The sequence below is a fragment of the Lissotriton vulgaris genome, chromosome 8 (genome assembly GCF_964263255.1).
Source record: "Lissotriton vulgaris chromosome 8, aLisVul1.2, whole genome shotgun sequence".
Classification (NCBI taxonomy): Eukaryota; Metazoa; Chordata; class Amphibia; order Caudata; family Salamandridae; genus Lissotriton; species Lissotriton vulgaris.
The window spans coordinates 31382200-31405756 of NC_141696.1; the positions used below are offsets into that span (position 1 = coordinate 31382200).

At 44.4% G+C, this 23557-nt stretch overlaps 1 protein-coding gene across 1 annotated transcript in view; it reads left to right on the forward strand.

The window, feature by feature from the left end:
* LOC147693308 (extracellular calcium-sensing receptor-like) overlaps positions 1–23557 on the forward strand; it is a 76622-nt gene that overhangs the window by 43918 nt on the left and 9147 nt on the right. Inside the window, exon 3 of the mRNA XM_086935919.1 lies at positions 8030–8153. Coding sequence (XP_086792045.1) covers positions 8030–8153 — 124 coding nt within the window. The remainder of the gene's footprint in view (positions 1–8029; positions 8154–23557) is intronic.

Genomic DNA, 23557 nt, shown 5'->3' on the forward strand with positions numbered 1-23557 from the left:
GTGGTTTCCTCTGTGCTGGTGCACAGCTGACTGCCTTGCGCCAATGCAGGCACCCTTGCACCATGGTGCAAAGATGTGTGCGTTGCAGGAATTATTGTTTTTGTACAGGAAGGGAAACCTTTCTCCATCAATAGAGACATTTTACTTCTTCCTCCTTGTATGTGTGCTGCAGAATACAGCACGCATAGAGAGAGGGAGTAAAGGAGAAATAATGTTTCTCCTTGTTACAGCACCCCTTGGAGGCATAGGCTTTGGACCCCTTCCCAGTTTTACAAATCCTTGTAAATATTGGAATGCATCAAAATCCATGAGTGTTGCGTGGGAACACCCATCTCAACGGCTATGGAACACCTCTTTGAAGCAGAATAAGGCAACACAACTACGTGTGCCACTGGATCTTACTCTGCAGCATAATTACTAGAAAAATATGCAGCATGGCGCTGCAAGCCATCTTGCTGTGCTGAGCTGCATCATTAGAAAAGAGCAGGGATGCATCATATTTACAGCAGTGTGGCTCAGTGGTTAGAGGCGGCAGACCCGGAAGCTGGGATCGACCGTGGACCAGGGTTCGATTCCCCGCCTCGGCTGGTCTCGGGCTCAAAAATTCCACGGCCTCGACAATTCTCGCTCCGGTGCCTACTCAACTCATGGGGTCTCACTCTGCAACTCTGGGCAATAGCTTGCTTAATCTCCACGACGGCCCCTTGCGGCGGGATGCCTGGCTTTCACCCTGTGGTCTCCCTGCCGGGGCCTCTCACAGGGGAATACCAGGACGGGTTCCCTAAGCAAGCGCCAGGATGCCCTTTGGGTGACAGGTTGCGCTATATAAATACACCTACATTTACATTTACATTTACTACACATGCCTGAGCCTTACTCTGTGCAAGGATGCCAGCATTGCAGGGATGATAGTTTTTGTGTAGTAAGGAACACTTTCCTGCACAAAAACAATCATTGATGATATTTTCCTCCTTTGTTGTTTGCTGCAGAAAGCAGGAGGACAAAAGGAGAAGGTTGCACCCCTGGGGAGGCCTTAGAATCTGACACATTCCCAGGTTTGGGAAACCTTGTAAATATGGAACAGGATACATGGGTGTTGCATGGGAACACCCACAGCCATACAAAGGAATGCTCCTTTCACGCAGAGTAATGTATGAACGGGAGCCATATTTACAAGGCCACCCCAGAGTGATACATCTGCCTCAGCCAATGACTGCAACCTGTAAAGTTTCATTTGTAGGGACCTTGGACACTTGTTGCATCCCAGAGAGACCAGTGGGCTTCACTGTCACCGACTCCCCTTCATAAACCTTTCTTGCTGGCTTTCCTTGGATTTACTCTGTACAGCTTGCCAAGGCACCTCCAGGAAAGACTCCCTGACTTTGGCCCGCCTAGTGATTTCCTAACCCATGATGCCATACCTCTGTGTTATCCAATGGACTCTTCCATCTCCATGTCCAAGTGTGGCTGGCAGCACTTTAGCGGGGTATTAATTACATTAATCACATGTTATCCTTTCTCTTGCTACATCTTTGAATGTTTTCCCTTTTCCTGAGATATATCCTGTCAACAGACAATGGCAGCAAACTTGCCCCTCCACAGTGCTTTAGTATGCCTGTTCTTAAGGTGATTGAGACTGTTTGATTTTGTGAATGTGGATTTATGGTATCTAGGATGCTATACCACCACTACAATCAACTGAGAAAGAATTGTGAGCTCTGAAGTGTCCAAATGGAAGTAAATCATGACTTCCATCTTTCCCAGCAAATGTTTTAAAAGTGCAACTCTCTCAATACAGAGTGACCAAAGGGATATCTCTGTACTTTACATATGCAAAACAGTTATCCAGATTCTAAATTGAAAGGGGCATGCCCGGAAATAATAATTGTATCAATATTTGGAAAGATTTTCAAATAGAGGAACTTGAGAATAGACCAGTTTGCTAATGTGAATTGTGCACCCAGTAAAGAATATATCCTGCCTTCGCGAAGAGTGCTGGATATGTCTGTATTGCCCAGCAGCACTTTAAAGAATTAGAATATAGGCAGGGATGACCTGATGTGAGGCCATTTCTATGAGAACCTTTTTCCACAATTGATTCTCACATGGATGTGTGTGCTAGCCTCTATATGGATAATAATTCAAAGACCCCTGAAATTCACTAGAGGCATGGAACATGAATGCCTGGATTAGGCACTGGGAGACCCACACACTACAAGCCTTGTATATTATGTCATCCAATAAATATAGGTCTCAGATATCAGCAGGACATAAGGTCTTGGAGGCACAACCTATGTACCGGGGAATCTCTGGTTATCTCAGCCAACAGTTCTTTTGTACACCCCATTACTGTCCCCAACCGATTGTAACTTGAATGATCCTAGTGTATAATCATTTCTCTGTTCACTTACGACACAGCCATTTGACCCCACTGGACTTATCTGCGTACTTCTCAGAACACTTTCTGATCTATTTCCCCATGCTCCTTCTTCCACAGTTTGACCAATTGCACCCTCACAAGCTGACTTGCCCCTTAATCGCTCCGACCCCCCTTTTGATTGATAAATGCAAAGCTCCATATGCAGACTTCACCTCCTTTCATCACATGGTAGCACATAACCCTTCCCCCATGCTCACCCCTCCCTATCTTAGCAAGATATCACCTCTGCAGGAGACAGTTAGGACAATAAGTTCCCGCCCCCACTTTCCTGTCATGATACAAATCTATACAAATACAAAAAGTTGTTAGTCACAAGATTGCTTTCTGCCTACTATCAAGGAAATATGAATATGAACACTTGCCAACCCCTATTGTGCCTCTTATATTGGCATTTGTTGATGCAAAATTTAGACTGTCAATTGCAGGGAAAAGTGTGGGCAACCAGAATACCACTTGTGCTAAACTCACTAGTACACCCAGGACAATCGGGCCTCATTCCCCGAAAGGTGCAGGGCTTCAAAGACCTGCATTTGGTATTGGCCTCAAGACAGTTAGCTATGATGTGGACCTCCGATAATGCACCACAAGTCTCACAGTGGAAGGTAGAACTCTCCAAATGGGTACTGGCAAGGAAAGACATCAAACCAGGTAACCTGTTGGGACACAATATTACTAAAATTAGCAAAGAAAAGTAATGATAAACTTCCTGGCAGAATAAACTCACTGGACTAATTAAAGAGGCGCATAAGAAATATTGCATCTCAGTTGCCACAGACACACCTTATGTTGTCAGCAATAAATCTTGTGATAAAAGACAAATCTGCATTTGTGAGGTGTGGCTTACTGTCAAGCTTGATGGGGTGGTCTGATTGAGCACTCCAACTGACCTCGGGAACTCCCTTTAAACCTGCCTGCAGAGTAATTGGAGCCTGACAGCGAGAGCTGTGGGAAACCACTACTGGGGCCTGATTTAGCCAAGCGCTGCTACAGAGACAGTCCAATAATTGGACCGCCCATTGGACACACACCAAGGGCCCTATTATGTACAGGGAGCACTTTCCCTGTTTGCGCCTGGTGCACCTTAAAAACAGGTGCACCCGGCGCAAACTTAGAATGCCCTAACCCCAGTGCAGCCGCAAACTCACACTGCCGTGGTGGCAGTGCATTACCTTGAAAAATGGAGCAGCTGCTTTCAAGAAGCTCCATGTTTTCACAGGGCAGATGGCAACCCGCCTGCGCTTTGAAGGGGATTAGAGATCCCCTTGCTGACCAGGGCAGTGAGTGACTGCAGCCACCTGCAGGGGGATGTCTGGGGCGTCGTTGGGACCCCCTTTGCCCCCTCCAGAATGCCATCAGGGAGAGCACTGACAGTGTGCCACCTTATAAGTGGTACACTGTCAGTGTGCCTCGTGACAGCTTCTTTGCCTCTGCACCCAAGTTGGCAGGGAATGCCCAGACGTGGGTCCCTTGTTCACTTTGCCACTGGATTCAAGCTAGCCCTCATGATCAGTGGGAATCGGTCTCAGGATGCTTGTTTCTGGTCCAGGGAAGACATGGCTTGGCAGTTCGGGCTGGACTGTTCCCATGAGGCGCAGGGTTAAGACTGATTTGCACTTGGCTGGGTCTGAACTGGGGTGACAAAGTGAGCTAAATAACAATGATGGATTCAACCCAGATCTTTGACTGGGGGTGAGTGTTTGAAAAGTTTCAGCTCTCTGTACATCATCTCCATGTCTTTTCTTTGTTCGCCCTAAGTTGGAAGGGTATGCCGAGACGTGGGTCCCTTTCTCACTTTGCCACTGAACTCAAGCTAGCCTGGCTGATGAGGTGTGTTACCCCGAAACTGGTCCAAGGATGCTTGTTTTGGACCAGGGAAGACCATGCTTGGCAGTTCGTGCTGGACTGTTCCCATAAGGATCAGGGTCAAGACTGATTTACATATTGCTGGGTCTGAACTAAAGTGGTGAAGTGAGCTAAAGAACGATGATGGATTCAACCCAGATCTGTGACTGGGGGTGAGTGTCTGAAAAATGTCAGTGCTCTGTCCATCATTTACTTGTGCTCACTTCTGTAATGCAGCGGGGGTGCAGAGGCAAAATTATTCTTTCATTTACATTGGACATGGACATGCCCCTTTGCAAATAAGGGAACGCCCACTGAATATGGCGCTGGCCCACTTTGTGTAATAGGACCCCAAGTTGGCAGCCACCTAGAGGAGCAGGTCCACTAGGAGCGGATTGGCTTGCAAGGCCTTAGCTCACATCATCGCCAAAACAGGTCTGCCACATGCATTAGTTGTCCAGACAATACCAGACAACTCTGCCCTCAGTGCTTGCACTGGCCTAACCCCTATGTCAACCCCCTTTAGAGACCTCACATCTGAGGGCAAGTGCTGGGGTGCCAGCTGCTACATGGGACAAAAGAAACTGCTGTGTTGTCTTGCATAAACCGATCTTGTGGCCGACCAGGAGGAGTGAAGAAAAACCAAAGGTGATGATGGACGGAGCGTTGACAATACAAACACTCACCCCCAGTCAACTGATCTGGGTTTAATCCATCACCGTTCTTTAGCTCACTCCGCTACCCCAGTTCAGACATGGACATATGCAAATCAGTCTGACCCTGAGCCTCATGGGAACAGTCCAGCCCAAACTGCCAAGCCATGTCTTCCCTGGACCGGAATCAAGCTTCCCAGCACCAGTTTCTAGCATTACAGCCATCTTCAGCCGGGCTTCCTTGACACCAGTGGCAAAGTGAGCAAGGGACTCACGTCTGAGCATACCCTGCCAACTTAGGGGGAACAAAGAAAAACCAAAGATGATGATGGACAGAGCGTTGACAATACAGACACTCACCCCCAGTCAACTGATCCGGGTTTAATCCATCACTGTTCTTTAGCTCACTCCGCCACCCAATTTCAGACATGGACATATGCAAATCAGTCTGACCCTGTGCCTCATGGGAACAATCCAGCCCGAACTGCCAAGCCATGTCTTCCCTGGACCGGAATCAAGCTTCCCAGGACCGGTTTCTGGCATTACAGCCATCTTCAGCCGGGCTTTCTTGACTCCAGTGGCAAAGTGAGCAAGTTTACCAGAATATCCAGACTGGGGCAAATCTAAAGCCTGCTCTCTAAACTCTCTATAATAAGAGGACAGGCCCTCAGAGCTGGTAGAGGAGATAAGGTGGGAGCTGTACACAGTTAGCTACCTGGGAGTACAAATCAAGGGTAACATTGGGGTGACACTAGCTTCCCTACAACATGCTATTGCCTTCTGGAACACTTTACCCTTATCCTCTCTGGGCCGGGATGCCCTGAGGATATGATGGTTCCTCCTCAGCTGTTATATTTATTCACCTCTATTCCATTCTTTGCCCCGGGCTATCATTCAAGAAATAGATGGGTCACTATTGGAGACCACTATTGGAGAAGTGTGGCTCAAGGGTTAGAGCAGCAGACCCTGATGCAGAGGTCTAGCCTGGGACCAGGGTTCAATTCCCCGCCTCGGCGGGTCTTGGGCTAAAAAATTCCACAGACCTGATAATTCTCGCCTCGGTGCCTATTCCAATCATGGAGTCCCACTCTGCAACTCTGGGCAATAGCTTGCTTAATCTCCACAACGGACCCCACAACGCTAAGGATGCCGGGCCTCCACCTTGGGGGTGCCCGGGAGTGGACGCCTCACAGGGAAAGCCAGGAGACCCTTACGGGTGAGTAGTGTGCTATACAAGTATCAATTTAAATTTTTTACATTTACCCTGCCATGGGGCAGCAGGAGGCACAGGGTTTCGTAACCAAGCTCTGACTCCCCACTACTGAGCAGGAGTTGCTGGTCCCAGACTATGAGTTTTATTACTTCGCCATCCAGATTGTCTCGGTGACATGATGTGATGGGACACAATGGCACCCCTGTGACTGAGACGGAAAGACCCCTGATTGCGAGCCCTTGCTCCAGCTTTATCCATCCGTCACTGCGGCAACAGGATGCAAAAGAACGTATTAAACTCACTACACTCAAACACGCCAGACCTTGGTGCTTCAGCAAAAACATTGTACACTCTCCTATGCTTCCAAACTCTCACTATTGGCATTACCTGTTATACACGCCTTAGGCAATTGTGGCAAGTTGTGGGACTGGGCAGGTTCAGGCTTAGGCTTAATCTCCATAGCTAAAACGACACACTCAAAGACATCCATGCTCTTAATAATGAGTTCAGGCTCCCTCACCAATATTTCCTATTATACGGCTCATTTAGGGCCGCTATATGGGCCTTCTGGAGCCTTGGCTCTGCTGAACCCCCAGTACATGTTCATTTTTAGATCATCTATATGATGACAGGTAAAACCATGGCGATCTCCTTGCAATGCGCTTTTGTGGCAGGCCAAGAATGACCTATAAGGCCAAGAATTTGCTGGAACGAGGACATTGATGCTGTGATAATGGACAAGACTGGGAAAACATCTTAGATTTCAAACCACGCATTCCCAGAAAATGCCAGGTTCAAATTTATGCAATATTATTCCATCCATAGAGCTTACCTCACCCGAAAGAGGATCAATGTATTTTTCTCTTGTGAACACTCAATATGCCCAAGAGGTGTTACAGAGGGAGTGGATTTCTTCCACATGGTGCAGACTTGCCCAGCGATCCACACCTACTGGGACACGATATGAGTGGTGGATCCTCAAAACCCGCTCTAGTGCCTACTGGGGTTTTTTCCTAAATCTCAGGAAAAACTAATACTGAGCAGATCCATAGACCTGGCACTAATCATGACGCCCCGGCAATTGACGATGGCCTGCAAAACCGCTTGATGACCCAACCTCGTGTTGTGCCATGTGCAGTTAGTTAGATGGGCGGAATACATGGGTGCAGCCCTGCAGAAGGAAGAACATCAAGGACACTTGTCACTGGACCACATGCAAGAATGGGATACTGTCATGCAGGACTTCCCCCAAATAGATGGCTCCTGAAACCTCCAGCTTCCTCCTAAGAGAAGGGAACAAAACTTAGACTGATATTGCATACCTGCTGGCCTTGCCTTACATGGTTGCTTTCCTCTCCCTCTCGCCGGACTTCATCCCTCCCCCTTACATATCCTCAATGCCCAATGTGGACAACACCCACCCTGGTCATCTGATCCACTGCTGTCCCTTACTTCATACACCACAGCAGGTTGATTAATTCTCCTTGTTTTCTGTTAGTTATTGATTTCCGTTGTTACTTTCCTCGAACTACTGGGTAACGCCACTCACAGAGAACCAATTCTATAAGGAATGCACCTTGGAGCTTCTACTACTCTACTGGGGCATCCCCTTATATCTCTTGGTCTTAACCAACATCTTCATGAATTATCTCTTGGTCACTACTATCCTCTTCATTGATTATCATTCTGTTCCTACTACCAACCTATGCATTAATTATTTCTCGGTCACCTCCAACTTCCTCTTTGCATATCTCTTAGTTCACACTGACCTCTACATTAACAATCTCTTGGTCACCACCATTGTTTCTTTCTTTGTTACTACTAATGATCATGCTCCTTAAGATACGTAACACTGGTATCCTCTTCCTGTTCCTTCCTCAGGTTCCGCGCTCTGTCTGCAGTGAGAGCTGCCCACCAGGGTACAGAAAGGCTGCAAGAGAGGGGGAGCCTGTCTGCTGCTATGATTGTGTTCTCTGCGCCCAAGGAGAGATCAGCAACCTCACAGGTATACTACACTCTGCACTTAATGCATAATCAAATTAAAGTCTCAAGGAATACATTTCAGCAATGAAGGCACTGTTTATTCTCCTGCTTTTCAATCAAGTGACACAGTTTAATTTGTTATTTATTTATTAGCAGTAGTGTGGCCCAATCTAAAAGATAACAGAGCACTTTACATTACTTCACTTTCATAAGAGACAGTACAGAAAACAAGATATATGCCTGATATGTAGGATCAGGGTATAGCCGGAAAGAGGTAGAAAGGGAGATGTAGAGAGATTGAAAATATAACATTTGTGATATTAGATCCACTTATGATGAAATAATTCAAGAATCAGCCAAGAAAAAACAATATTGAATCTTATTTTCATCAGGTGAAATCGAAGCTCCGACCTTACATATATAGGCCCTCATTTGCAAGAGGCCTGTGCCGCTGGAGGGTCAACTTTTTAGACACTCTGGTGGCACAGGTCTCTCAATCATATCTATGAGGAGACTAAACTCGCTGCCCTGCCTTACTCTGCTTCGAGGAGGCTTTCCATGAGCGTTGCTGTGGGTGATACCACTCAACACCCATACATTTTGGCACTGACCCAGATTTGTAAACCTGGGGCAGCACTCTTTCTACATGTGCTGCATTCTGCAGCACACAAGGAATAAGGAATAAACCTCCCACTATTCTTTTTGTGCAAGAAGGTTCCCCTTCCTGCACCAAAACAATCATGGCAGCAACACAGACACTCTGGCACCATGGGGCAAGGGGGTCTGCATCGGCACTCGGCTGCAAATTGTGCACCAACACTGGCAGAAAGGACAGGAATGTAGAGTATCTCGTAAATATGGTTAATTCCTTCCCCTTTGGATTGGCACAAGGCTGCGAATTAAAAATGACTTGATGTGCTGCCCACGCCAATTCTTTGTGAATGAGACCCATAGTTCTTTAGAAGAGTGTCAAATCGTAAGATATAGCATGAACTATAACATCATAACTTGGCTATAGCTATGGCACGGCGGTGGTATTTATTTGCAAATCTGCTTCAGTTTCAAAATGACTAAAAGCAAGAGATTGTTTGACACTACCCAGGGAAGGGTGAGATGATGAGTAATAATGGCTAATATATGCAGCTTTGCATACGTGTATCCAGAGATCTCATATGGGGGTACCCTGGTTATAGCAACAGTGGGCTCATTTTAATAATTGTAAAACAAATGTGCGGCTAGAGCTACAGCTGATTTAATATCTGTTACCCATCACAGCATGGCCAGGGGTTAAATTCATGAAAGCTACTGTCTTCCGGCCAGGACTTGGCAGTCTGCAGTTCCTTCTACTGGAGTATGTCCTAGTGGAGTTTGTCCTGTACAATCTTTGTGATAATTTAGTTTTTAATAAACTAAAGACTAACATTATGAGTTTGAGGGAAAAACATTCTAGTACATCAATTAGTTGCTATGTAAAGCAATGATTGAGAAAGTTGCTCCTATAAATATCTTAATTTTTGGCTGAAGGAGATGTCAAGTCATAAAATCCACCACACCAAAATATGGTCTAAGACAGACTTTCCAAACTGATTTATTCATAATTGATACATCTATCAGCAGAGATATTTCTACCTTTTAAAAGGGTTAATGCTATGCTTACCACATCATGCTTCAATTGTTGTGGAACAGCTATAAGTGGAGATGCCACCCTCAACTGCCCGAATCTTGATCTCACGGTACCAAATTTGTTAAGCCAGTTTTTGTCTGTCATCGAACAGTTTGTGCATATTAGACCAGTTCAACCCTAGGGTAGTCTCCCCAAAAAGGTTTGACTTCATGCCTCCTATTTTTGCTAATCTTGCTTTTGTTGACCTTAGCACTTTATTGCTGCTCACCTGCAGACATCTAATTTGAGGTCATCAACCTGGGGAGCTACACTGTGGTTGAGCTCAAGAATCTCTATAGAGAACGAGAACACCAAAATGTTGGAGTTTCTCAAAGCACTGAGGGACTGGGTGAAGGCTCATCAGATGCTGACAGCAACAGAGTATCCAGATGAGGGGCTGATGTGGAGGAGCAGTAGCAGGACCTTGGCGCATGTCCTGAGGTGCAGCACACAGGGTAGAGTGGGGTGGTTTGTCTCTTGAATTAGAAATCCATCCCAGAGCACAAAGCAGTGTGTCTTCCCAAACCCTGTCCCCAGAAGAGCTGGTGGACACAAAGGCTGAAAGGGAGTTTAGGTTGCAGATGGCTGAGTTCAAGATGAAGGTGATGAAAGCTGTGTCTTGTAGTTCCTATAAATCTGTATAGGACCCGCACATTTAGACAACGTAAACTAAGGGACTGGTGTCTAGACTGAATCCAGACACCCCCAAAGGATATGTTACCCTGTAGACCAGGTACCTCACAGTGCCACTATAAGCCCCACAATCTTACCAAGGAGTGAATCGTTTCTGGCAACTATCGAAAATGACAACCCTGGCCCCTCAGGGATCGTGGAAATGCTACAGCAGGACTCCAAAAATAAATTCTAAATCAACGTGGCCCTTTCTCCGAATCCTCAGAACACACATTCATTCAACAGTGGGGCCCATTACACTGCACACTTACTCTGTTCATTTAAACTTGTCTTCAAAGATTTGGCCAACAAACCAGGAGTCCTACTATAACATTGGCGGAGTGTCTAAACCTATTTACCTATTTATTATTGACATCTGTAATTTTAAGCGATTTACCATGGTTTCATTTAAACACCATTTATTTCCGACACACCACCATAATAGGTAAAGTGAGAGATGGCTACAGCTCTCACTTTAACTATTCACTGCCCAAGCCTACAAGGGTTTATTGGGTTTTCCCACGTCCTTGATACACCACCATAATGGCAATGGATCTGCTAAAACGAAAACTAGGTGTAGGAAAAATCGAAGACCAGTTTTTACTTCTCCATTTATCTAATTTTTATTCAAAGGAAACTTTTAGTATGTCCGACATTTAGGCATTAATTAATTCTTTATTCAGTCAGAATATTTAACTTTATTTAAAAAAAATTATCATTTATTTAAAAGCTCAGAAATACACATTTATTTAAAAGTTCAGTAAGAAGTTTAGCAAAGAACAGATAGTTTCAAATTCACTCTCCCCTAACATCCCTAGCTAATACCCTCATCTTTTCCTAACAGTCCTGCAAAGAAAAATAAACAGTCATTAAGCAAAGTCTTACATCCAGAAATTGATCTTCAATCCGGCAGAAGCTCCAGAGTAAATCGAAAAGAGATATCCCTCTAAGCAAAATCAGGGGTTTTTATACACTAATTTCCTAACTTAATCTATCTAAAAAGTAACTAGTATCACCAATTCGAGTTCTGTTTGGACAAATTTGGGGTAGATGAGTGTCTCCTCATCATTACAGCATGTTTTTGACAATGAATCAGCAGAAAAATAAAGGGTCTTTGTTTAGGACAGTCCGTGGCCTTGGCGCTTTCTTCATTCGTAACATAGGGAAATATTCCCATGATCAGAGCATTACATCGTCCATGTTTGGCACCCATCCTAGGTTCCGGGGCAAGGTGGCCTTAAACCTCCCATCCGATCACAGTCAGCTCACTCGCGCTTGCAGGCTTTGGATGCACATGTGCAGTCTAATATTCACTCGCGGTTCATCAGAACAGCCATTTTCTCAGTAGGCCTTAAAGGCCACTTTTGGAACTATCGTAGAAACAAACACAAATTCATGTTAAATATGGAACTAAAAACCCTTCTGTTTACCTCCACCATACTAATGTTTCCCCATTAGTTGTTACCTAGCAAGTAAGCCACATAAATGCGTTTCATACCAAAGACTTTATGGCACAAAAACGTGTACAATAAGCATATTTAAACTACGTTTGTTTATATTTAATCTATGCATTAATTCACATCACAATTACAACACATATTAGTTATTTTTATTGCAACATGCAAGCAAGATTAGTACTCCAGTGTGTGAAAAATGTATGCATCTTATACTATGGTTGATTAATTCATAATAACATGTCATTAGTAAATATTAACGTTATGGAACATTGATTTCGAGAGGGGTGTACAAAATTTTGTTTTACAACCTGGCTCCATCAATTCCCTCATCTGGTGATCCTATCGCTCCATCAGAAACAGTACAGTACCTTTCATTCTGTCACTCATGCTCACTTCTTCTCATAGAGATATACAGAATGAACAGTGGGAACGCTTTCAATAAGCATTTATTGAACCAGCGTCATTCTGGTATGAAATACGTGTGCTGCACCAACCATTAGACGGAAACATATATATACAATTGCATGCACTGACAGAGTAAATAAAAGGTGAAATTCTAACTTGGTGCTAAACAGTGAATATGTTCAGGCATCATGAGTACTCCTATGATGCAAACCCTAGCTAAGCCTACCTAAGTGTACCTAGCATGTATCTCTGTGTTATGCCAAGAATACCCACAGGAAAGAGCCAACACTGGAAAATAAGGTGAATCTCTGCATTTTAGAAATGGTGGTGTGTGGCGTTAAGCCAAGGCAAATGTGGCGCTCTGTCACTTATTTTGTAACTACGCCCCCTAGTTTATTCATAGTGGGTATGCGCACTGCTGTTAATATTGCTATATTACTAAAAGTCTTGTACTGCTTCGTTCCATCCCACTTTTGGTACCCGGGAACATTGTAAACCCACTGCTTTAGCAGCTACAGTGTGGTAGAGATTAACATGGGCCTCTTCTGTTGGTTATGCTATTGTGCTATGTTATGGTATGATATGGTGTGGTACATTATGTTATGTTAATTATTCTTATACAGAGTTTGAATACCCACGGGCATCTTGGTGCTGCCTTATTCTGAAACAGTGTGAGCAGTAACCTTACTTGATAGGAGGCATAACAATAGGGAGAACTAGGAAATGATAGATTAAAAAGCCATGTTCTGAGTGCTTTCCTGAACTGAAGGAGATTAGTATTTTTTTCAGTTTGAGAGGGAGAATTCCACTGTTCGGTTGGGCATATAACAACATGTTTACCTCCCCAGTGGGATTTCCTACATTTGGGGACTGTAACATTTTTGCTGCCATTGATTGTAGTGGTTCGATGGGGATAGACCGAGCAAAGCTTTGGGTTAGATACTTAGGTCCTGTGTTGTGCCATATAGGCAATACACAATGCCTTAAAGGCTATTAACCAATGTAATTCTACGAGTGCAAGGGCTGCTGACTGATGTTTTGATATGCCAAATAGAAGATGTGCACCATCATTTTGCAAAGTTTGCAACTTGATAAGCAGTTTCTTTTGCATATTAATGTGCAGAGTGTGGCAAAAATCTAGTTTAGATAGTATTAGGGAAGTGACCACTGTCTTTTTAGGGTTGTTTGGGATAAAAGGAACAATTTTTCTAATTATTTTAAGGATGTATATAATAGATGAGGTAATCTGGTTGACCTGGCTGTTGAATGTCAGGCTGATGTTTAACAGAATTCCTAGGTTCCCTACTTTTTCTATTGGTAATGGCAAAACACCCATTTCCTGGGGCCACCACCTTGGGAACCAAAAGGAGGTATTGTTTCCAAACAGGAGAACCTCAGTTTTACCCGAGTTAAATGTTAAACAATTGTTGTTCATCCAGTCTCCCATGTTTTTCATACATTCATGACATTTGGAAGCCTTGTAGTCTGGATTACCTGAAATCGAGACTGCGATTTGGGAGTAGTCAGCATAACATATTACTGCAAATCCAAACATTTTTATAAGCTTGGAAAGTAGTGAGATCTATAGGTTATAAATGGTAGGGCTCAGGGAGGATCCTTGTGGAACCCCACATGTAAGAGTAAAGGAGTTTGATATGCAATTATCCAGGGCTACACATTGTTCCTGTTGTGATAGGAATGATTTTGGAAGGTCTAGTCCTGTTCTTCTAATTCCTAGTGAGTGGAGCCAGACTATCAGGATATCATGATTAACTGTGTCAAACGCCGCTGAGAGGTCTAACAGGATTAGAGCAGAATTTCACCTGTGTCAATAGTGATAGTTATATTCTCTAATGCAACAATAAAGGCAGATGCTGTGCTGTGATGGTGTCTAAAGCCAAACTGAGTTGGATATAAAGAATGATTTTCATCTACTTGGCCGATGAAAGCTCAACATTATTGGTATTAAGAAAAAAGAAGATGGGGTGATAGGAAAAAGAAAGATGGATGGATGGATGAGTGGGTGAAAAGATGGGAAGGTAAAAGGATGGATGATGAGTGGGTGAAAGGATAGTTGAGTAAAAGGATTGATGTGTAGACGAAAGAATGATGGGTGATTACGTGGGTAAAAGGATGGGTGAGTGAAAGGGTAAAACGGGTGTGTGGGTAAAACGATGGGTAGGTGAAAGGAAGGACGAGTGAAAGGTGAATGGATGGGTAGGAAAAAGGATGGGGTGGGTGAAAGGATGGGTGATCAAAAAGAATGGTGGATAAGTGGGGGTAAGGATGGGTAGATGAAGGAATGGATGGGCAAGTGGGTGAAAGGATGGATGGAGAGTGAATGGATAGATGAGTAGATGAAGGATGGGTGGGTGAAAGGTTGGGTGGATGAGTGGGTGAGAGGCTATATAGATAGGTGGGTGAAAGAATGGCAGAATACATTGAAATCTGTGAGGGTGGATAGATTGATGGGTGAAGGAATGGCAGAGTAACTGGAAATCGGAAAGAATAGAGGATGGATGGATAGAATGGTCAATGATGGATGAAATGGTGAATTATTGAGTAATGTATGGAAACATGAATGAGTGACTGAATGTAAAGGTGAAATACTACATATCGGCAGGTGGATGGAAGGGTGTAAGAGACAGGGAGGTGCACTATGGAGGATCAGGATTTCCCTTCTTAGTGCCATTAGCTCATTGCTTCAAAATGGGCCATTTTAATGTTCTGGCTATTCCACTGTTGCCAAAAACTAGCATTCTGAGGCACACATATAAAGAGGAAAACACCTTCATAGATTTTTTTGTGCTGGAAGGTTTTCTTTCCTGCACGAAAATAATCCCATCAAAAACGCAGACACCCTTGCACCATGTACAAAGGTGCCTGTGTTGGAACTAGACACCACAGTGTGTGCCGGCTGAAAGAAAGGAATGCATAGTATCTCATAAATACAGGCAATTCATGCCCTCTCAATTCGATGTAGCACAGCGCGGCAAAAATACTTGCGGCGCTGCCCCTCGTCAAATCATTGTAGATAATGCCCTTGATTCTACTATAACCAACTGATTTGTAATTATAAAAGACCCAGTAAAGCCATCAGTCAGTTAAGGTTGTTTTGGTGGAGGGTTGTGGGTCTCCCTGACTTTAAATCATACTTCGGGTAACTTAGCTGCAAAAATGTGCTGTCTAAAAGTGAAAGTCAGTGATGATAGATATCGACCAATGTATGAGATGAGCTTTGGTCCAGGTTTTCACTATCTATTACTCAGATATTTCGAGCCTGCATACTTTGTGAGGTTAGATTTAAGGTGGCTAAGACAGGGCATGTGACTTGGAGTACACTCAGGCTTAAGTTTAGCATTACTAATTTTCACATATACTCCTCTTTGGGGCCCTCGGTCACTGTCAGAAATTCTAAAAAATGTTCCTTGTTATATTTTGGCGCATAATGGAATAGTATGATTTGGAACTTTTATCAATAAAGGAATATTACTGTCGTTTTCTGAGCCTGATAAAGAACATTTGTAAGTACCTGTAAGTTAGAGATAATAAAACTTGTGCAACAAATTCAACTTCAATTCTCCTACCACTGAGAGAGCTATTGTGGGTACAGGGAGAAAGGGTGAATATCCAAAGGATATATCAACTCATATCTGATACATTTGAGGAGGAATGTGATAGAAAAGCAGAAAAATTGTCTAGCAAAGTTGGATGATCATAAATCAGGAAGGCATTGAGACTGAAGTCAGATGTCCAAATTTGCTACTCCAGAATTTTAAGGTGGTCAATAGCCTTCACTATAGTATATACCATACAAACTGAATACATTTAAGATACTCGATTATTCTAGATACTCCCGGGGCAACTCCAGCGAGGAAAATGATATACGCATGTTCATGGACTACTTTTACTTAGTAGAATTCTGGGCTTGAATTAAACATTTTACGACAAGTACTTTCAATTTAACTAACAAACAATGCTAGTACATACAATAATATAGTAGACTAAAGATCTCCCCTTGTAGAACCTACATAACACACCACTTGTAATTTAATCCATTCAATCATACTCATTCAGACCACATGCATATTCAATCTGAACTTACCAAAACCAAGTACCACTAAGGTATAAATTGCACCAGGTTTTAATGGCATGCCTTAAGCGTAAACCTTTTAGATCATATCAGCAGATAATACATATCATATTGAGTATATCACAATACTGTAAAAGGATTAGACATCCTACAGATTAAAAATGAGTTCACTGAAAACCCCCCAAATATGATGCACATTAAAAGCCCACAAATACACAAAAATATAAAAAACGGAAGGAGAAAAACACAGAACAGTACAGATGTCTCAATATTATCTTTTCGGGTCCGTAACATAATATCAATCAAGAATCCTGATAAAACTGACATGTTCCATCCATGGTCTCCTGCTGTTAAACATGTTCTGCATAAGACTTATGTTGATGTATTTCAGTGGAGTTAAAGATATTTAGTCACCTTCTTTAGGATAGTATGGGCAGCTACAAGTCTCCCAAGCCAGTCAAATGATATAATATCGAATTATAAGGTTAGAAAATCCTCAGATTGGCCTTCATCTTTTTTCAGAAGTGCCATGAACAACACAAATTCATTAAAACCGAAGAGTCATAATCTTTGCTGGTGAAAAGAGCATCCACCTATGAAGTTCTTGAAATATGGCATAAAAGAGGGAAGTCAGTTCTTTTCACAGTCAAGGATCACTATAGCGCTATCATTCTAGGGATGGGTAATCTCCTATTCATTGGTTTCCTCAGTATTTGTTTGCCCGTGGACCCTCTAGAGATGTGGTCCCAAGATATTTTACGGTCTCCTAATTATATTCGGGCGGATATCTTGGTGATTATTATCTTACCCCATTCAAAGCACTGAATACAAACAGACAGTTGGTCAGCTAACAATATTCCAAGTAAACATAGGGAAATTGTTTTCATTGCGATTAATATGTCTAGATTATGTATTGCCCATAGGTGGAGGGAAAAATCCCCTCAAACACTGTACAATGGTGTGAAAGACTTTGAAACTATAATCAACTGGAGAGGGCTATTAATGCAAATAATTAAAGGTAGGGAAAAAGAAGAGCAGTTGGGATCTCTGAAATGACTTCCCTGAAATGACTGTATATAAATCAAAAGAAAGCGTCCCCTACGAGTCCATTTGGTTTGAACAGTACGACACATGAAAGATTTGTCTCAATCTTCAGGAAATCCTGAAGGCATGCTTTATCATAGAGATTTTCAAAATGGAGTCTAATACTTCCGCCACTATGTGGGGCCAAGCAATTGCTACTAGCTATATCTCTATGATACCCACTCATGATTTAGCCAGTTGGGACGTAAGCAAAATGTTTCTGCATGGTATGATGTGCGAGTAGTGGTAATTCCACACTTGTCTGACTTAAATAGCATTAGGTAATCCATAGGGGTCCTTGAAATACTGGTCCTGACAAAAGCCTCAGTATCTTCCAGGAAAGCTGAAGCATGTAGACCAAGAGGAAGAATACTTGGGTGGTTAGATCCCACATATTGTCCACGTTTGTTTTTAATACTGCCAATTCAATATTCTGGTACGCTTCAGACAGTCTTTTAACTATTTACTGCTAGGATCCCTTCGAACATTTGTAAGTGTGCCCTGAAAGCGATCAGGTTGAAACCTGCAGTGAAAGTATTAGATTCCATCATCAAAAATCTATGATGAAGTATGCCTTCAGGATTTACCGAAGCCTGAGAGTTTTATGGTAAAAATCACTCACTTGCTGGTACCCCCCAGATGGGCTGTACTCGTAGGGCACCCCTTCCTATGATTTATATGAGAGCTATTAATGACCAGAAGATCAACAAGGCACAATAAATAATTCTGGGGACCTGTGGATAAATACAAAGGAGATTAATAGCAATGTTCAGTATGAGAAGTTTGGAAAGGGGCTACCACTCGGTCCCCCCGAACGTATGGTTGGGTGCCCCGATCCCCCCGGCAAACCATTTTGGGCAGGAGGCGTGGCCCGGCTGGTATGCCCGAAGTGACGTAGCCGGGGCGCGCCCTTTCCCGCCCAGGAGGGGTTGTCCTAGACACCCGCACGGAAGACCACACCCAGTAGGCGTACCGGAGGAGGGTCCCCGCCCTCCCGCAGATGAATAAATAGAGCGGGAATCCGAAGAAGCGTCCTCTTGTTCCTGTGCTCTGAAGGCTGCACCAACTCGTTGCTCGTGAGCCCTCGACGGAACAAGCGGCAATTTTGAGAACTTGTAATCTTGTTGTTTCTCTTTCAGTTATTTGGAGTACGAAGGATCCAGGACCTCGTTGATCAACTAGAGCAGAGTACTCAAAGCCATGGCCGGCAAGAAAGCAGGAAAGGGCTCCGAGATGGAGAAGGTATTGCGCCATTTGTCGAACCGAATGGCGAGCATGGACCGAAAGCTCGGAAAAGTTGACTCGATCGGTCGAGGTTTGGCTGAGGTTAAGAAACAGTTAGCGGCCCAGAACAACTCAGGCCGTCCTAAGAAGGTAATAGGCCCGGCCTTGCCGGGAGTCGTCCCTGAGGGTAGGGGGAAGTGTGTTAAGAGGAGGGCGGTTTCTGGGGAGGTTCCGGTCACTGAGGTACCCCCAGTCGCCCCCATCACACCGGCGGACAACCCGGTACCAAACCCAGATAAAGGTTTACCGATCCTGGTTGTAATTACTCCTGTTAACGATGAGGAGATGCCCCCCGAATTGGCCATCCAGTTAGCAGCGGTGTTGCCATGGCTCAAGAAGAAAGCGGGGGGGTCAGTGGCCGCGGGGGAAACGGCCGAGGAGGCTAGACTAATAATCGAGCAATTGCGCCAGTCGAGAGAGGCCGCGACGGTGAATGTTCCTTTTGTTCCCCCACAGGTGGCACCGGGAGGACCTGCGGTTAGCCAGGAAAAGGCGGCAGACACAACGGCCGAACCTGGTAAGCACACATTGCCAATGGCAGGGGAGGGTTCATTACCTTCAAGGCGCGAAAGGGTGGCACAGCACATCCCTATGGCCACAAAAGAACTGATATGGGGGAAGAAATATGTGAATATGTTTTCATTATTGACTGACCATCGCGAGATGGAATATGCAAAATCCCAGAAAGATTTATGGCACCCCAGTGTATGGCGCGCCAAGATGGCGGAATTCAGGGTTGATGAGACGGTAGCAAATTGGGTGAAGGCCTTTTCCATATTTACGGCAGTCATGGGGGAACGGAAGCCTGAAATCATGACCGAGTTGACCTGTTATCAGAATAAGAATATGGATTTTTATACCCTGTATGAGGGGAATGAATGGAAAGGTTACAATATGAAATTCCGAAAAGCGAAAGAGTTTGATGCTACTTTGACCTGGGATTGCCTCGACTCGGTGTCATGGCACAAGCAGCTCTTGCCTAGGGCGGCAGGTACGTCCTCGCCGGGCGGGAGCGGGTCGGGGTCAGCTCGCCAAAAGCCTGCGGTGCCCTTTCGAGTGGGCGCCGGTGGGGACTATCAGTCCAAGACCGGCGGGAATGGCGGCAAGCGGGGGGTTTGTTGGGGCTTCAATAGAGGCAACTGTAACAGGCCCCAGGGAACATGTAGGTTCAGGCATGCGTGTGCGGGCTGTGGGAACTCCTCACACCCGGAGAGTAGCTGTAGATCTAAAAACAGCGGAACGGGAGGAAAAGGGGGGTCTAAGCAAGAGTGAGGTGATACTTTGTAGCCGATTGCCTACACGATATCATGACTCTGACTCCTTGGTTGAACAAATACCCTGATCATGTATCCGCCGGGGTGTTGAGGAAGTGATTCCTATATGGCTTCAACATCCCGGCGGGGGATTTTCGGGGGGACTCTTTTTGTAAAAATCAGTTATCTGTCCAACACAACCCAAGCATAGCTGCAAAGAAGATTTCAAAAGAAGTCAGCTTGGGGCGGGTGGCGGGGCCTTTTCATCGCCCGCCGGTGGCGGATTTCGTGTGTTCCCCGTTAGGGGTGGTCCCGAAGAAAGACCCTGGGGAATTTAGACTCATTCACAACTTGTCTGCCCCAAGGGGTTCTTCAGTGAACGAAGCCATTGATCCAGACGTTTGTTCAGTGCGGTTCGCATCGTTCGATGAGGCGGTGGCCATGTTAAATCATCTGGGCCCCGGAGCGCTGATGGCGAAATCGGACATCGAATCAGCATTCCGGTTGCTCCCGGTACACCCACAGGATCAGCACTTGCTAGGTTTTGCATTTCAGGGGAGTTATTACATGGATAAATGCATGCCGATGGGTTGCTCCAATTCTTGTGCGTATTTTGAAATGTTCAGCTGTTTTTTAGATTGGGTATTCACCGAGGCCACGGGCCATAAGAATGTGATGCACTATCTAGATGACTTCTTGTTTTTGGGTGCAGCCGGCGATACGAAATGTGCGCAGGCGCTACGGGACTTCTGCATCCTCATGCGGGAGTTCGGAGTCCCACTGGCACCAGGTAAGACGGTGTAATGGCCGGATTTTCTGATTAGATGGGATCAGCCCCTAGGGGCCCCTCCAACCCAGCCAGAACGTAACCACATCCCTCCTCAGGACCATCTATCCAGGCACCTGGGTACCTACCTGAGGATGGGGAACTCGCAATATACAAGCTCATATTATCAGAAACACCACTAAATCTATAGGGATACTAAGAATACTCACTGATTACTAAGGATATCCATACCCTACACTACACTTATATACCTTATAGTCTCGCGGCCACTAAGACCCAGACTAATCTACCCTGGGGCAGATATGACACACAATCCGGTGCATCTACACACGTGGGTCTGCAGCCCCAGTGCTCTCCCTTATTTCCAAACGGTTCGCAATCCGGCAAACCTACACGCCAGTATCCCCCCTGACGCTCTCACTTACACAAGCCACAATCCTGTGGGTATCCACGCTGGTAATCCAACCCAGCGTTCTCACTAACGCCGCATATCAACGACGACCACATTCCTATGAACACCTTCAGTTATATGTTGGGGAAGTCTCTCTCTCCCTATTCACTAAGGGCTTGCTACTACAATATTAGGAGTTAGCCAATTAATATAATGTACCTCTTATTCTTGGCATCATAGGTCCACTCGCTCCCTATTTATGTGATCACCACTTCCCTGATTGGGGTTACTCATCCATTCATGTAAACACTAAACACCTAGGAGATACATTTACCTGGATTGAACAAGAATACAAGGCGCATTTCAGTTTACTACAAACTGGGGGTTTTATTAGAACAATATTAAAGTACACATATACAAAACTATGGGGTCTCTATAACTAGCAGTAACTTTGACACACCGCTGAAAGGAAAAGGATTAAACATACAATAGCTTAGGGAATAAGAACAAGATTAAGGAACGAATTCACCTTGGGAGTGTGAAGTCTTGCTCTAGCTGTCATCTGGGTTCCTCTCTCGTCTGTGCCTTGGCTCATCTCAGACTCTCTCTCTCTCCTGCACTCTTGGATACACCTCTGCGCTGATCACTTTGCACTGGACTCCTCTCCCCCACGAACTGTCTCCACCTTCCAGCTTCAATCTAATGGTTCCTGCCGCTCTAATGCTTTTCATTCCACTAGCTTGTTCACTCTGTCTCTGCGCCAATGTCCAAATAACTCCAGCTGCTCCCACAGGTTAGTCCACGATCTCTCCTCCGTCTCTTCTAAAAGGCATTACTTCAGACTCCAGCTATTCACACCTCCTCCTGATAAGTAACTGCTTCTGACTGCTTCCTTCAGTTCCAGCTCACTATTCAACTCAGCTCTCTCCAGCTTGAACCCTCTCTCTCTGCCAACTCCACTCGACTGCTTACCACTCCTCCACCTCAACACGACTGACTGACTCCGCCTCTGCACTTCACTGATATAGAATGCTGTTTCCTCATGGAAAGTTCCAGCCATCAGCCTGCCGCCCACCAGATCTCTGCACCACTTCGCATCAAGGACACACACCCAGCTGGCCAGCCTTTTGTGGTGTCTTCGACACAGAGAATAATACAGCCTACCGATAAGGGCTGGCCCAGACCAGTTCTCTCCAAGTAAAAAACAGCTTTAACTATAAACTTTACCTTTACCCTGAAAAGCCTCTCAGCTCCATCAAGATGGAGTCCCTCTAGCTCTAGGCCTGTAGGCCTGAAAGGGATGAAATGCCCCTTAGCTCTGCCAGAATACCTACATAAACCATACCAATGTGTCAAGTATGTTAAAGCCAATAGGCAATAGACAGGTTAGAGTCAAGAATAAGGGATCTATCATCATATTAAGCAGCTATCCTCTTCTAGGTCTGGAAGAAAGGGCTTAAAAGGGCCAACACAGGCTAAGAATACCTATCCTAGATGTGAGCAAGACTAAGATCTATATCACTGCTAAATAGAGCCAAAAACTCTGCCATTACATGCCATCCTTAGATCCTTATCTTGCGAACATCTATTAACAACAACATCCATATAAACAAACATCAACACAATCTATCAACAAACAAAAAACCAAAAAGACTCTCTAAAAAGAATGACAACTTAAGGAAATTCCACCTGAAACTCAATTGTAGGGAATACAAATCTATCAACCAACTGAAAACAAATCAAAGCACCCTTGACTTGAATGCTGAAACATATCTAAAATTGGATCTGATAACAAAAGAAACTAACCAAAGCATCCTCAAACTAAATGTGCCTCAACTTCTAGTGATAACTGGTGAAGTCTAGTGATGTAGGGACTTATGTATTGAATGAAAACAGCAAGGGGCCTAAATGGGGCCTACCTACTTCGGACAACTTAAGAACTAAATGTGTTTCAACTTCTAATGAAAAAAACAACAAAGGGCCTAAATGAGGCCTACCTACTATGGTCAACTTAAGCTAATGATGACTCATGAAATCTAATGGTGTAGGGGCTTGTTTATGGAATGAAAATAACAATGGGCCTAAATGAGGCCTACCTACTATGGTCAATTTAAGGAAACATTTTGGTGAAATCTGAGATATAGACATGACAAACGGTTCTCAAGGTCTGAGCAAACATTAATACATAATCATACTAAAAGACACACCTCCCAGGACAACCTAAAGTCTAGGGTCACCACCCTTTGATCAATGAAGGTGAAATTGTAATAACAGGAAAAAATAAAAACAACCCCATTTCTACAAGATAGCTGGTGTGTATATATAACACCTAGTTTCT